General features: G+C 45.4%; 1 protein-coding gene and 1 pseudogene across 3 annotated transcripts in view; both read right to left on the reverse strand.

The window, feature by feature from the left end:
• Window positions 1-406: 406 nt before the first annotated feature.
• The window catches only part of Wdr75 (WD repeat domain 75), a 42,040-nt gene continuing 27,763 nt past the window's right edge, over window positions 407-14,683 (reverse strand). Inside the window, exons 21-22 of one of the 2 annotated variants that reach the window (XM_023712381.1) lie at window positions 14,372-14,605; window positions 407-417 (exon numbers count right to left, since the gene is read on the reverse strand). In XM_023712381.1, the coding sequence (XP_023568149.1) occupies window positions 14,401-14,605 (205 nt within the window). In that variant the 3' untranslated portion in view covers window positions 407-417; window positions 14,372-14,400. Of the gene's footprint in view, window positions 418-14,283; window positions 14,606-14,683 lie in introns of those variants that run through there. The other variant, XM_023712380.1, reaches the window with a different exon arrangement.
• LOC101587386 lies at window positions 3,854-4,400 on the reverse strand (annotated as a pseudogene). The gene has a single exon (XR_192446.3). The product of XR_192446.3 is annotated as a polyubiquitin-like (transcript).

The raw sequence follows: 14,683 nt of genomic DNA on the forward strand, positions 1-14,683 counted from the left end.
GGTCATTAGTGTTTTGTGTTTAAGCATTGTTTTCTTTTTGTTTCCCTATTGATTTTAAGTTAATTGTATAAATTTATTCATAGCCAATGATGGAAGTGAATCTGGGGAACTGGGACTGGGTGCTCATCTAACTTCCCTTCATTGGGTTCTGGTGTTTGGAACTTAAATGTTCCCCATGGGCCCTGTGCTAAAAGCTTTGGTTCCCAGGTGGCACTGCTTGAAAAAGTGGGACCGTTGAGAGCCGGGGCCTGCTGGGAGGTCTGTAGGTCATTGGAGCTGTGCCCTTGAAAGGGTGACTGGGCGCTGGGCTTTCGTGGATGGTGAACTGAGCAGTTCTGCTCCACGTGCTCAGCACCAGGGTACGCCGCCACCCTCCAGGCCCAATAGTAATGGGGCCATTTTGATGGCTGGCTGTCCCTTTAACTAACACATATGCTTTGGCAGATTTAATTCATGCTCCAGGATGGATGAATTTTAATTTGAAACTTTCAATTTTCCTCTTAGGTGGATGAAGGCTGAGGGGTCTGACCCAAAATAAATTACTTGAGTGTGTTTGGGGGCAGGGATTACTACTGAGCTACATCACTAGCCCATAAATTACTTTATTTTTCTTTTGGCAGAACCGGGGTTTGAACTCAGGCCCTTGTGCTTGCCAAGGCAACACTTATTCCACTGAGCCATCTCCCTGGCCCCAACCCATAAATTAATTTAAAAAAATATTTTGAGAGAATTAAAAACATTGTGAAAGCCTGATTTTAAGAAATGTACAGAAGTCTTTGTGGTATTCCACATGGTTGTGGAATATCTTTGAGGCTCCTGTTTTTTATGCTCAAAGAATACTCGATTCCACATGGAGGACACGCACTTGAAGGCTGTAGGATCCACAAGACACAACTTCTGGAGTAAACACACCAAGCCCTGCTCTTTCTGGAAGTGGTATGGCTGCTAGAGCAGGAAACCCAGCCAGGAAAGAAGTTTCTAACTCTCTTTTTCATCATTTTTTTCTTTTGCTTCAGCCAACTAAATTGGAAACATAAATTTTTAAGGCTTATTTCAGCTACTCTAATGTGAAAGAGACTTTTGCCTTTTCTTCTGCAGTCAGAGCCCCAGGCTGATGGAATGAGGTGACAGATCAGACCCCCCTCCCCATCCTTCCTTCTGGCTCCACAGTGAGCTACTGCACACCTACACCTTTGGCATATGACTTTGTGGAGAAGGCAGAATATATGTCCCTGTCCACTTGTGTTGAACTTGGTCGGGTGCTCTGTTTGCTGGCTGGAATGTTACTGAATATGAAATGAACAGAGACTTTAAGGATATTTGTGTGATTTTCACCTGGCTTCTTGCATGTCTCCCACTGTCCTGAGGAGAGCATGCCACGGATGACGAGTAGCGCCAGAATAAACATACAGATATGGCAGACATAGAAACATACACAGCGTAGTCCATGTCCAGTCAGCCCTGACCAAATGCAGCAGAATCATAGATTCTCACACCTTCTCCTAAGAGAGGAACAAATGCTCCCCACCCCCACCCCCACCCCCACATAGGGGCTGTTTGTTATGGAATATGGCGGCCCAGCTCCGGGTGAGGAATAATAATTGAGCTAAACAAATTCTGCTGTTCTCTTCCAGATACTTGATTTCTAGATTCTTTTGAAGCTAGGGGCAGCCAAGTGACCTGGTCTTTATCATCAAACTGTTAAAGTAGCCAACAGAGGACTTCCGGAAGTGCTCTTGCTTCTTTGGAGAAGGCATAGTAGGGGCTGGAAATTGGATCCTCTTTCATCTTCTTGAAAATTCATTGTCCATCTTGAGACCCTAATTTGAAAGGCACAGAGAGGAAAATCTGACTGTTAAGAATGACAAAGCAGATGGAATATCTGGGCACTAGCTAATATACTTGAGGGGTTAGGTGACACTGACAGTTACCTGTCTCTAGTCTTCTGAGGCAGGTTATCAGGGTCTTGCTCCCAAGATGTTTCCTATCTAATGGACCTAATGTGTCAGTGTAGTAGTACTAGTCACTGTTAGAGGTGTGGGTGACACAAGAGAAGGCGTGACCACGTGACCTTGTCTCTTCACACGGTCCCAGGAAACCTGACTTCTTTACTAGGTTGTAGGAACCTGATCGTTTCCCTGTGCTGCTTCTTTGTTAAAATCTGTACAGGGGCCAGGGAGATGGCTCAGTGGAATAAGCGCTTCCCTGGCAAGCACAAGGACCTGAGTTCAATCCCTGGTTCTGCAAAAAAAATAAAATAAATAATAATTAATTAATTTTAAAAAATCTGTACAAAGATGATGAAGTAATTGCCTTGCAGTTGACTTTAAATAAAAACATGGTGGAGCCTGATTTAAATACAGTCAAGTACATCCTGTGAGACCACTTTGTCAAATATTGATTTCTCAAAAGGAAGCTATGTCAACTGCTAAGCCCCATGATGGGAGCATCTCTTAGAGGATTACTGTGAAGCAATCTGTCAAGACATACAAGGCCTACATGATGTGTAGGACGCCACCATCTTCACTTTGTACAAGTAACTACAGTGTCTGTGAATTTGGACTGTGTCAGGTGTTAGTATATGAAAGGGAAAAAAATGACTAAGGGGGTACTATCTAAAAGGCTTTCCCTTGGCAGAGATTTGTGATGAGTCAGATATGTGAACCTGAGAACTTGATGCCTACACAGAAATTTCTGGAAAAGCTCTCTGTTGTTGGAAAGTCTGTTATTGGAAACTCTTCGTTTTGTAAAAGCCATCTGTCAAGGCAAACTGTCTCTGTTCAACCAGGCAATCCAAGCAGTTTTCAAAGCCCAACTCAAAGAAAGACATAAAACAGGCTCCCTTAGTCAGGGAAACCTCTATTCCGGGTGCTGTGCCTCAGCAGAAACTCTCAGCGCTGCAGTGAGTGGTTGTGGGTGGAGACGTACCCATCATGCTAGCCAGGTGCACGAGGCTTTCCTGTCTGAAGCAGTGGTAACACAAGCCAGGAAAACAGAGATAGAAATGGACTCAAGAACACAGCAGAAGTCCTTGATGACATCTTGGTGTCTTTGAAGGAAAATAAGATGTTCTCCGATTTACCTCAGAAACCTTAGTTTCTCAAGGCCAGCCTTTTTACTGCCTTCAACTGGCTCTATGATAATCACTTGCTGTGGTTAAAGGGGCTTAACAATGGGAACACCTGGAATGCATTTAAGTGGTGCTAAAACCAAAGGCAATGTGTGAGGATGTTTAGACTGCATCAGGCATTGAACACTGAGCTTTGAAAGCCCGAAGACTTGAGCAGTGAGTAATGGAGCAAGTCAACCTAAATAACTGTAGGACCAATGACAGGACCACAAAGGCCACAGTACACTTCTACTGGTCCTACAATTAGCTAAGTCCCTCCCAAGTTCTCTAAAGCTTATATATTCATTGCTCCAGAAGATTGGAAATAGCGAACAATGAGTTTTATTTAGATGTATCTGAAGCAGCTCATGTTATGGTCTATGTGGGAATTTATAAAAGTCAGAAGAGAAAGTCATTAAAAGTCCCTAAAGTGGAGAAGTTGATGAGCTCACAGTAATTCAATGAAAAATTTATTGGCACATCTATACTGCTAAAGACCCAGAAGAAAATAGATTTTTCTTAAAGTGACACCAGAAGAGCAAGATGAAGAAAACCTAGCAGCCCACAAGTGATCCTGCTCAGGATTAGAGCTGGCATTTAGACCAATCACTAAGATAGTTTGTTTTTTTTTTTTCAGAACTGGGGATTGAACTCAGGTCCTTGTACTTGCCAGGGAAGCACTTATTCCACTGAGCCATCTCCCCAGCCCCAGAAGATAGCATTTTTTTTTTTTTTTTGGGAATGCGAGAACTTTATTGAAATGCAATGGAACTTGTTGAAAGCTTAAAAGATGGGGGAAGCACAAACACCTCCTCTCAAGCGGAGCACCAGGTGCAGGGTGGACTCCTTCTGGATGTTGTAATCAGAGAGGGTGCGCCCATCTTCCAACTGCTTGCCAGCAAAGATCAGCCTCTGCTGGTCAGGGGGGATGCCTTCCTTGTCTTGGATCTTAGCCTTGACATTCTCAGTGGTGTCACTGGGCTCCACCTCGAGGGTGATGGTCTTGCCAGTGAGGGTCTTCACGAAGATCTGCATGCCACCTCACAGATGGAGCACCAGGTGCAGGGTGGACTCCTTCTGGATGTTGTAGTCAGACAGGGTGCGCCCATCTTCCAGCTGCTTGCCAGCAAAGATCAGCCTCTGCTGGTCAGGGGGGATGCCTTCCTTGTCCTGGATCTTGGCCTTGACGTTCTCAATGGTGTCGCTGGGCTCCACCTCAAGGGTGATGGTCTTGCCAGTGAGGGTCTTCACAAAGATCTGCATTTTCAAACCAAGCACCGAAAGCAGCGGAACACGAAGAAGCGATGAGATGACACAGCGACCTCGGCGAATCTCTAAGATAGCATTTTTGTAGTCTGGAGTTCAAGGAAGGTTCACTGTAGTTTCTCAGAGACACAGTGTTTGTCCTAGCAGGGATTTTACATGTGACTCATTTCCTTATCTACCTATAGCTAAAGATGCTGTGTTCTCCAGAACACCTTAAACGATGCTTCCAGCTTACTTAGGAATTCTGTCATCTGTCTAGGGCTCACCCCGGTTGTGGAGGAGAATGAGTCAGAGGAAGAGCGCAGTAGCAGACGCTGTTGCTACATGGAAAGCCAGTGAACCCAGTTCTGTCACACTCTGAGGAACTCAGATGCCTTAGCACCATGCAAGTGACCTCTTGGCAGCTGTTCAGACTCTTTAGGCAGGATACCTGTGGGCTTTGAGAATCATGTTATCTCTTTTTACACTGTACCCAATTTGTGAAGATACTCTGCCCAGTATGTACTTCTAGTTTCTGCAGATACTAAATGCATATGCAGAACACGGATCCTACAAAGCCACTTCTATTAAGCTCCACCAAAACCTCTTATCAACTCTGGAACAAACAGCACACGTTCCCACTCTTGGAGGGAAAGGTAACAGATTAAACAGACAGGAGTGGGAAAGCACAATGCTATTCATTTGGGACTAGCCAAAGACTGCAATGGTATAGCAGGGCATTGTGATGAGAAGTGAACACCACAGTAAGGTACTGTGTATTTAGAGAGTGACTGAGAAGGATTGCATAGCTGTTTTGACACCATAGTCCTTGACCACAGTGATTAGCAAGAGTGGCTTCAGCCTGAGATGGGACAGTACCTCGTAGAAGTCATTTCTGTATGAAGAGCTCTGTGCAAGCTTGTGGTGTGGCCAAGTCTTTTGAGACAGTCATTAGCAGGTAGTTGGGTGGAAAAACCCTTCCTTCCTATCTCTTGCTTAATTTCTGTTGTTGGATCTTTGTCACTGATGTTAGGACTGACACAAGAGACATCATCCTGGTTTGGACAGCTTTAATGTTTCTTTTAGGAATCCCTGATGATGATGTGGGTTGTGCAGCAGGATAGGGTCACTTCTGGGCTGAGGATGAGAATCCACAGGTGAGCTCCAGGTGGGCAGGTGGAGGCCTTGTCTTCCACACAGCTGTTGTGCCTGGCTTTGGAAAGGGACATCAGCAGACAGAGCAGTGAAGGCTCTGTCAAGGTTGAGAGAAGCAGGAAGGAGGCAGAGGGTTGGGCGTGGTGGGGATGGGGCATTAGTTGACCACTGTGCAGTGGGCAGGTGAGGATGGCAGAGACCCTGGCTGAACCCAGCTGGGCCCGAAGGCTATGCTACCGGTGGGGCTGGAGTGGCACTGTGTTTGCAGGATGCTGGGAGGGGGAGCATGGTGTGGGGTGATGGCGAGAAAACTTGCGTACTGATTAGGTGCCCTTGGTGGCTAAGGGAGCAGGTCCTGGAGCCCAGGACAGCCTGAGTCTAGGCTTTTCCATTTGATAGTGCTGTGACCTTGGTCATTTCCCTTAACCTTCCTGGGCCACAATATCCTGTCCTTAGAGCTGGCAAGACTGCACCTTAAGGCGTCCCTTAATCCTGAAGTGTGGATTAAGTAACACATGATGAAGCCTCAACAGACACTGGACATTATTTTCAGATTGTCATGCTACTGTTCCTCTGAGCTGTTAGGAAACTCGCACAGAACTCTGTGCTGAACATTTCATTCCTACTTCTTTCTGTCCCGACCTTGCTCATCTCCTCATTCACCCACACAGCTGGACTTGAGCACCCACTGGCGCAGCCCCCGAGTGGGCTTCCCTGCAGCCCATGCCTGGAGAAGGTCTGTGGAAAGGTGCTTTTGCTTTTCAACTGTGTACAGTATTCTGCATAGCATAGCAGAAGCATCTGGGCCATTAGCATATTTGACAAGTTAGCATTGTCAAAGCATTAATGACCATCTTAATTGCCAAAGGATTTAATATGTAGTACCCTATAATCCAGGACTCTTTTATGGTTTGTGGCTAGTTGTCCCCCAAAGCCTCATGCAGTCATTGGAGCAGCTTCTAGAGTTTGTCACTAACTCATGATCCAATGTGAGATTATGGGTGTGAGTGCTACCCCTGCCCTGGATGGGTAACCTGCATATAAGGAGGGGAGAAAAGCTCCCTAGCTGCTGCCCCTCCCTTTGCTCCTTGCTGTTTTCTGCTGCCATGAACTGCTGCCCTCTTCCATGTGTCACTCTGCCTTGGATCCAGCTGAATATGGACTGAAACCTCCACTGTGAGCTAAACAAACCTTTCCTTCCTTCGAGCATCGGGTATTTTGTCCCAGCAACGAGAGTGAAGTAAACAAGACAGACTCCCAGTGCGGGAAGACCTCTGAGATGACTCGGCCTTGTCCCACTTTCCCAATGAGGAAACAGATGCCCCTGGAAGTTGAAATGGCTTTTCCAGGAAAGGCAGAGTCACGGGGACTGATGTGGGCGGAGCCTCCCTCTCAGTGCCACAGCTGCTCCCTGGAGGCAGTCCATGGCATCCTGATGGGTACATGTGGCCGATGGTGGCCATTAGGGATGTTGCTTCAGGTAGACAGATGCTCCCCTGGGAAGCACAAATGCACAGAGTGGTCTATTTTCCTGGCAGAGAGGAGGAAGTTGAATGACTTGGGAAGAAGACAAAGACAAATACGGAACAAAAACATCTTGTTCTTGGCTCAAGCTATTCTGTTATAGGATCTTCCAGTAGAGGTGTGTTCTCTAGGTGTTTTGGCTTTCTGTAACCAAACACACCCTTTACATAATGGACCAGGACATGTGTAACCCTTTCTGTGAGACACCTGGACACATGTGGGCTATGTCACAAGGTCCGGTACTTTCTTTAGATTGCCTTAAGTGGTCAATGTATAGTTCCTGCTACGGATATGAGTCAGAAGGTAACAGAAGTGTTGGGTGTATACACCTGAGGGATTGGAGTAGAATGGAGTTAAAACATTTAGTTAATACGAGTTCCAAAACTCCTTCACTGCCTGGCAAAATCTCACGGACTGTACTCTCCGTGTCGCAGGAATGTTGCTCCTCAGTGGTTACAGGGAAAGGATGCGTGCATACAGGGTCAGAGGTGGCTCTTCCTTTCACCTTGGCTGTTAAATGTAAGTAAAGCCACAATTCTATTGTCTCTTTCTTTCATTCTTTTCTTTTTTTTTTATTTTTTTTTATTTTTTTATTTTATTTATTTTTTTTTCTTTCATTCTTTTCTGAGACACATCCGAGTGCCTTGTGTGTGTCCACAGTTGCCTCCTCATTCTGTTTTGTTTTGGCCATCATTTCTGGCACCGTTGATGAGTTCTGACTCCAGTCCTGTCCACCGGGGTACAGTCTGCCAAGGCTCGGGCCAAGGGAAGAATGAGCTTCAGCGAGCACAGGATCTTCTCCCTTAGGAATGATGCCTTGGAAGGTGCTTGGTTCCTGTGCCGTGCAAAGGAGGCTGGAATTAGGTAGTGATGCTACACAGAAACATTGGGTATGGCCAGCAGTCCTGGATGCTCTGGAGAACCCTGATTTAAGCATCAAGAAAGGGCCTTCGAGGAAGCTCAAATGAAACTCAGCCCTTCTAAACAGAAAAATAAAATCTCAAATAAATTAATGCAAGTACCACCCCAGCCTAGTGAGAGGCCCAGCAGGGGCCAGCGGTCCTCTGACTCTGTGCTCAGGCTCCTTGTGGCACAGACACTGCGCATGAGGACAGCGGGGCTCACAGACTTGGCTAGCACAACTGCTCGCAGGAGCTGAGGGAGTGAGACACGGGCTTCCACCTTCCTATGCGAGCAAGAAAGAGGGCAAGGCCAGTATTTGCATCTGTGGTGCTTGTTTTCAGAGCACATATTCATCCTTCCACTACAGCAGGAACTGTTGAGGGATGAGGACTATCAAAATGTCACAACACAATGAGAGGAGCTGGCCCACTTTCTTGTCCAGTTATTTTGCCTTGGGAAGCAACTGCTCTGATCTCCCAGGGAGTTTCAAAGTCAAAGGTGTATTGTGCATGAAGAAAAAAAATTAAGGTGTGCACGTGTGCACAGTTCAGACGCATGCATCTCAGTACTACGCACAAGACTGCTTGGCACTTAGGAACCCGGGATGGGATGGGGGCTCTGCTGCATCGCTCTGGGACCTAACTACTTAATTTGTTCATTTCTGGTCACAGAGCAGCAAACCAGTGAGGTCATTTTGTTTAACTGTGCAATCTGAAGAGAAAATGTGACTCAGAGTAAGTGGTGTGCTAATGACTTTTAGAAAGGAAAAGTAATTGAAGCAATGAAATCACTATTGCATCTCTGTGGCTGTGTGGTTCATTTTGATTCACCACACCTTGCTCCGGACTATACACTGCCCAGTCCTGGTTACTTCTGTTTCTACTTTGTTTTAACCTATGGGGGTTCATGTAAAGAATCTACTTGGGAGGAGGGTGGGGAGATGGCTCAGTGGAATAAGCACTTGCCTGGCAAGCGCAAGGGCCTGAGTTCAATCCCTGGTTCCACCAAAAAAAAAAAAAAAAAATCTACTTGAGATCTTAAATCCTTCCCAGGTCTTATCATTCAACATTTCGTTGAGGGTTCTGTGGTGATATGGAATGTTTTTATACAAAAGCTTTAATAGCTTTTGTTAAAAAACAATCCAGTTTAACAAATGATTTATTGAGGCTTTGTTCTTAGGTAGATAAGGTTTCCAAGAAATAACATCTTCAGTCCCTGCATCTCCAGCACAGAATAGAACAATAACAACAAATCAAGACAAAACAAGCAAAGCAAAACAAAAAATATTAATGTGACATTATTTTCCTTATCGTCACTTGGATGGAATTTTTCCAGTTGAGAAGTATGAGTTTACACACACATTCACACCTGTCTTCTTATGATGCCTCAGCATTCAAAGCTTTTCAGTTGCTCAAACATGTTAGCTCTTCCATCCAAAAAAGGGCCTCCAACTGAGGTAAAGGACTTCATGACATGGAAAAGAGGAGGCTAGAGGGCCCCAAGAGGAATTCTCCTGAGAAATTCTCTGAGGGTGGTAAACACAGCACCATGGCCCCTGCAGAGAACGTGGGAGCTGCAGTGGGGCAGGATGCTGGCTGTGTGTAGCAGGGGCCTCACCTTCAACAGATTCCTGTCTCGTTGCCTACGCATGCTCAAACCACTCTACTCTTCTGTCTCTTAGGTCCTCTATTCATTTTCCTCTTGGAAATATATTTACTTAGTATATGATTTTTATTTTAATTGACAGTTTGAGGTTGTACATATTTACAGGCTAAATAACCTTTCCACAGTGTATGCTGTGCAACGATCAGATTAGGGTAGCTGACATGGGTTTCACCTGAGACATTCATCATTTGGATGCATTTGGAACATTAAGAATCCTCCCGGGGCTGGAGAGATGGCTCAGTGGTCTAAAGCACCTACTTGAAACAAGCTTGGCAAAGCACAGGGACCGCGGTTCGATCCCCAGCACCACATGCCAGCCAGCCCCGCCCCCTGGTGGGCTGAGCTGGCCACACACACACACACACACACACACACACTAAATAAATGTAATAAATAATAATAAATAAAAAAAATGGTTAATATAAAAAAAAGAATCCTCCCTACGTGCTTTTCTGCAATATTAAATGAACTAGAGCACTAGATGTTATTCCTCCCACCCCACCAGATCCACCCGAACCATTAGCCACGTCCCTGCACTCCCTCAGTCCCAAGTCTTTACTCTGGTGTCATAAGGAAGGTTTTCCATTTCCATTATTGTCAAGAAACACAGATAACAGGAAAGCATCATTTCCAGAAGTAGTTCAGATAAAGTGGCCTCAGAATGTCGGCGCCGTTCAGAAGACTTAGTAAATTCTCTAACTAGATGGTTGTACTTAACAGGTTTGTGCTAACAGACCCATTGTAGTTATGGCACAAACCTGACAATGTTTAAAATACATCATCTGTAATACCACAATGTGTACTACAATTTCCACAGTGCTGCTGTTCTGTGATAAGGAAGAAAATGCTGGAGAGAGCCTGTCATCCAACTGGCTTAAATTTGTAAACAACATTTCACATATATTCCAGTGTATAATCTGATATAAAAATTTGACACATTTTCTTTGTATCTGCAACGTAACATTACTGATCAAAAAAGTGAGCCCGTCTGCTTGAGGAGCCAGTATTTCACTTTGAAGAATCAGGGGCTGAAACACAAATGCTTAAGACTTCAGCCAGAGCACAGAGCTAGGCAATTCTTGTTTGTAGCTGGGATTAGCCCCACATCTGGGCTATTTTTCACCATTTCACAATTCCTCTCCAGTTATAGGTGGGTTGGCAATAGTAACCAGTTGCTTCGAGTCTGGGAGGCAAAGTTATTCTACAGGGTGACACTGGGTATCCTGTAGGATACAGGAGTTGCAATTTGACTGGGCATGCTCTTGCTTTTAGCCCTGAGAGCCTAGAGATCTTGGTAGGGTTTACTTCACCCCTCTGTAGTCTATGTTTCCTCAAATTGGAGGAGAAACTGAGACATGGGATTGTGGGCACCAGGTGATGTGTGTGAGGTGCACGGTATATAGTGCCCGGTCAGCCTGGAGTCCATCCATGAATGACGCTCAGAAGAGCATTTCCTGAACCCCAGGCCTCGCCTGGACAACAGTGGTAGCACTAAGCATGACCAGCAGCAGCACTGCCTGCTGGGGACACTGGAGGGATGGTGAGGAAGTCGGAAGTCAGAAGTCAGTCTGTTTCACCCACCAGGATGGGGCTGGCATCTGGGGAAAGAAGCCAAGGAGACAGCACCACAGATCCACTGGACGGAAGCCCAGGGCCTAAAGAACTGAGCAGCCATCTCCCCTTTATCAGTAGTTTTTTTCTTTAAAAAACAAAAATAAAACTATTCCTTTTTAAAACTAACAAGGAATTAGAATTTTCCCAACAAAGTTATCACATTTCAGTGTAAGAATAATTAAATCTATATTTATAGTGATTTAAGGTTACATAATAGTTGCTACTAAAGAAAAACTTGTTCCCAAAATGAGTAATTTGTCTTGTAGGTGTAAAATCCTTCATGCATAACTGCAAACACAAGTTATTTCTTTGAAATCGGAGGTGTCATGTCAGTGTCTGAACAGGACAAAATGACATGGAGTAGAGGGGCAGAAGGGAGGGTGATGAGCAAAATGATGACCAAACACCATCTTTGTCTTCTGATCAACCTCCAGATTTGTGTTGCCCAAGACTTTGGTGGCTATTCAGCAGGACTTGCCCTTTACTGGTATTGGACAGTAACATGGTCCAATATTCTAGATACAACTACCAATATATAGAGCATGGAGTATCCTATAAAAGCCATTAAAACAAGCTGAAAAGTCAGTGAGAAAGTCTCACACCATGCTTGATCTGTTCAACACACTGTACGCTAAAGGGGGAAGACAGACGAGGCATAGGAGGACCGGAGAGGCCTTCAGGGCAGCAACGAGAACGACGGGTGGGCTCTCAGAGCAGCCATAATTGGTAAAAACTACATTAAGACACTCGAACATTTAATTATCCCAAAGAAGAACAGCAAATAAACTATTTATTGAAGAAAACCTAATAAATCTTGGCAGCAAGAAAAGCCAGAGATGGTAGCACTTGAGCCAGGTGCGTGCTGCGGAGGCTAAACGCCGGGCCCGAATTCAGGGTCTTCTTTCCCTCCGCAGGGTCGCAGCCTTGCTTGGTGCGCAGCTTGTACCCCACGGGCAGGCGGCGCAGCACAGAGGCCCACTGCTCTGGCTCCATCTGCTCACGGGGCAGCCGTGCCGCATCAGGGGAGACAGGGCCAGGGCGAGTGTCACTGAGATGGGCCTTCGTGCCTGCCCGTGACCAAGGATTTGTAAGAGGTGTCTGAAGGATATAGAATGCTGACATTTTTGGAATGAGAGTACAGAAGTTCAAGTCTAAGACCGTTTTCAACAACAGGGAAGCCTGGGGAGATAGCTCAACAGCACATGTGCCTGCCTGGCAAGTGCAAGATCCTGAGTTCAGTTCCTGGTACCAAAAGAGAAAAAAACAAAACAAAAAAAAACCTCACAAAAAACCCCAAAAGGGATCTTGGTGGTAAGGAATTACAAGAAGGCTGGTCACTCTGGGAGAGCAAAAGGTAACCACAAACCAGCTGACCAGGAGCAGAGCAAGAGACAGCTAGAGTCCACTTGGGATTAGCACAAAGCTCAAAGACTGGCCTCAAAAAAGAACTCTGCGTTTTCTGAACAGTAAGTACTCTGGAACACACCATGATGGTCACGGTGGCCCCGACTCCTAGGATGTAAAACCCACGCTTGAACCCATGAAGGGCAGGCTTGAAGTGATTTCGACTGTCAGGGTAGGTTTGTCAGCTGGGACGGGTGCAGCACTGGGGGAGGGGATAACTGGGAAGAGGATGCTGCTAAGAGGCTTTGCCTGTCCATGGGAGAGGGCCTAGGAGAAATCTCCGCAGCTTCTCCATTTTGCTTTCACCTTAACATTGGTTAATAATAAAATTTAAAAAAAAAAAAAAAAAGACTTGGGACAAAACCAACCTAATCTTTTGAAGAGTCCTTCATTTAATAGATCCAGCTATGGGGCAATTTATGTGCCATAACGTAAATATGTATAAAACAGGACACTGCTTTAAGACTCTAGTAATTCTTTAAAAGGCTTTACATGTAAGAAACCAAGTAACCCAGCAGCTTCACTCTGAGGTGTGTACCCAGCAGAACACACTCAGGTGTTTCCTCCATAGAAGAATACAGAACTAATACATGCCGTAGCATGGAGCCAGTTCCCTAAGGCAACAAGTTGTGTGATTCCACTTAAATGACTTGTCCAGAATAGGCAAATTCAGAGACAGAGACTATTGCCTCGGGGTCGGGTGGGGTGGGTAGGGGAAATGGGCACTTCTCGGGTGAGCAAGTATTGGAAAATGGGACTGCAGCACTCAGGTACAATGCTGTTCGATACTAATGTAGACACTCAGTCCTTTTAGGCAACTCTTAACAAAACAGCACACCCAGAAGTCTAGGTCTCACAGTTCTGAACATGAGCAGCCCATCAAAACGGCATCCAGTGAGCTGGCTTCCTGCTTCACAGATGGTTGTCCTCTTCGCTGACAACCACACGATAGACGAGGTGAAGGAGCTCTGCATTCATCTTGTAGGGGCGCGCACGCTACTCACGAAGGCTTTCTCCTCACGCTTACCCACCACCAAAGGCCTGCTTCTGGGCCCCATCAGGCAGGGGGGCAACCCTGCACCGGCAGCAAGCTCGTGAACACACCGTGCTGCGCTCTCAGGAACTGTGCACCTCATTGCCTTATGTTAATACATAAGATGTTACACATCTTAGAGAATTCTTATCAGTGAACTGTAAAATGTAAAATGCTAGTAGTAAATGTAAAAAGTAGTGTAGATGTCACAACTTCACTGCTGTAACATAAAAGTGGGCTGTTCTCCACTTAGCAATGGGAAACGTGGGCCAGATGATTCAAATCTGCAGCAGTGAGATGTTCAGGCAGCCCCTAATGGCTCTACTTGGCCGGTGGAACACAGCATAATCAAATTGGCTCATGATTTTTCTGGGCTAATTCCATTAACAGGAATGAATAAGGACCCAAGCCTTCCTACCAGTGCAGGCCACCTCCAGCTACTGAATGCATTTCGGTTACAATCTCAGCATCATCTTCGGCTTGTGGCTGATGGACGCACGCTGCCAGAGTCCCAGCCTCAGTCGTGCTGCATCACCCAGTTTGTGAGGCTGATGCAATTCAAAGTAAGAAATGAGCTAGGACCACCGAGCCACCCAGCATCTGCCCGCACAACATGCACACGTGGTGTGTAGCTAGTGGTCAACATTTAATATTTTAAGAACAAAATAATATTAAAAATATATTTTTTGAGTATCAACAATCAAAAATAGAATGTGCACAACCCCATAGGCTGTCCTCCCTCGCAGGCCTAAGGAGCAGTAAACCAGCTGTAGTCCACTTTCCTGAACTTCCGCAGTTCTCTTTCTTCAGATTTTGCCAACTGATACAGAGTATCTTCTCCCAAGTCTGTGTTATTTGTACCCTGGACATGTTCAGTAGGATTACTTTCTTCATCTGACTCATCACTTTCTTTTTCTTCTTCTATATCTACATCGTCAGGAATTTCCACAGCACTTGAACAATAATGGAATAAAACAAACACTTTAGAAGATTTCTAGAAAATAACTTTCTAATTTAAGAATATATAGAAA

Source organism: Octodon degus, unplaced genomic scaffold, assembly GCF_000260255.1.
Source record: "Octodon degus isolate 3935 unplaced genomic scaffold, OctDeg1.0 scaffold00025, whole genome shotgun sequence".
Taxonomy (NCBI): Eukaryota; Metazoa; Chordata; class Mammalia; order Rodentia; family Octodontidae; genus Octodon; species Octodon degus.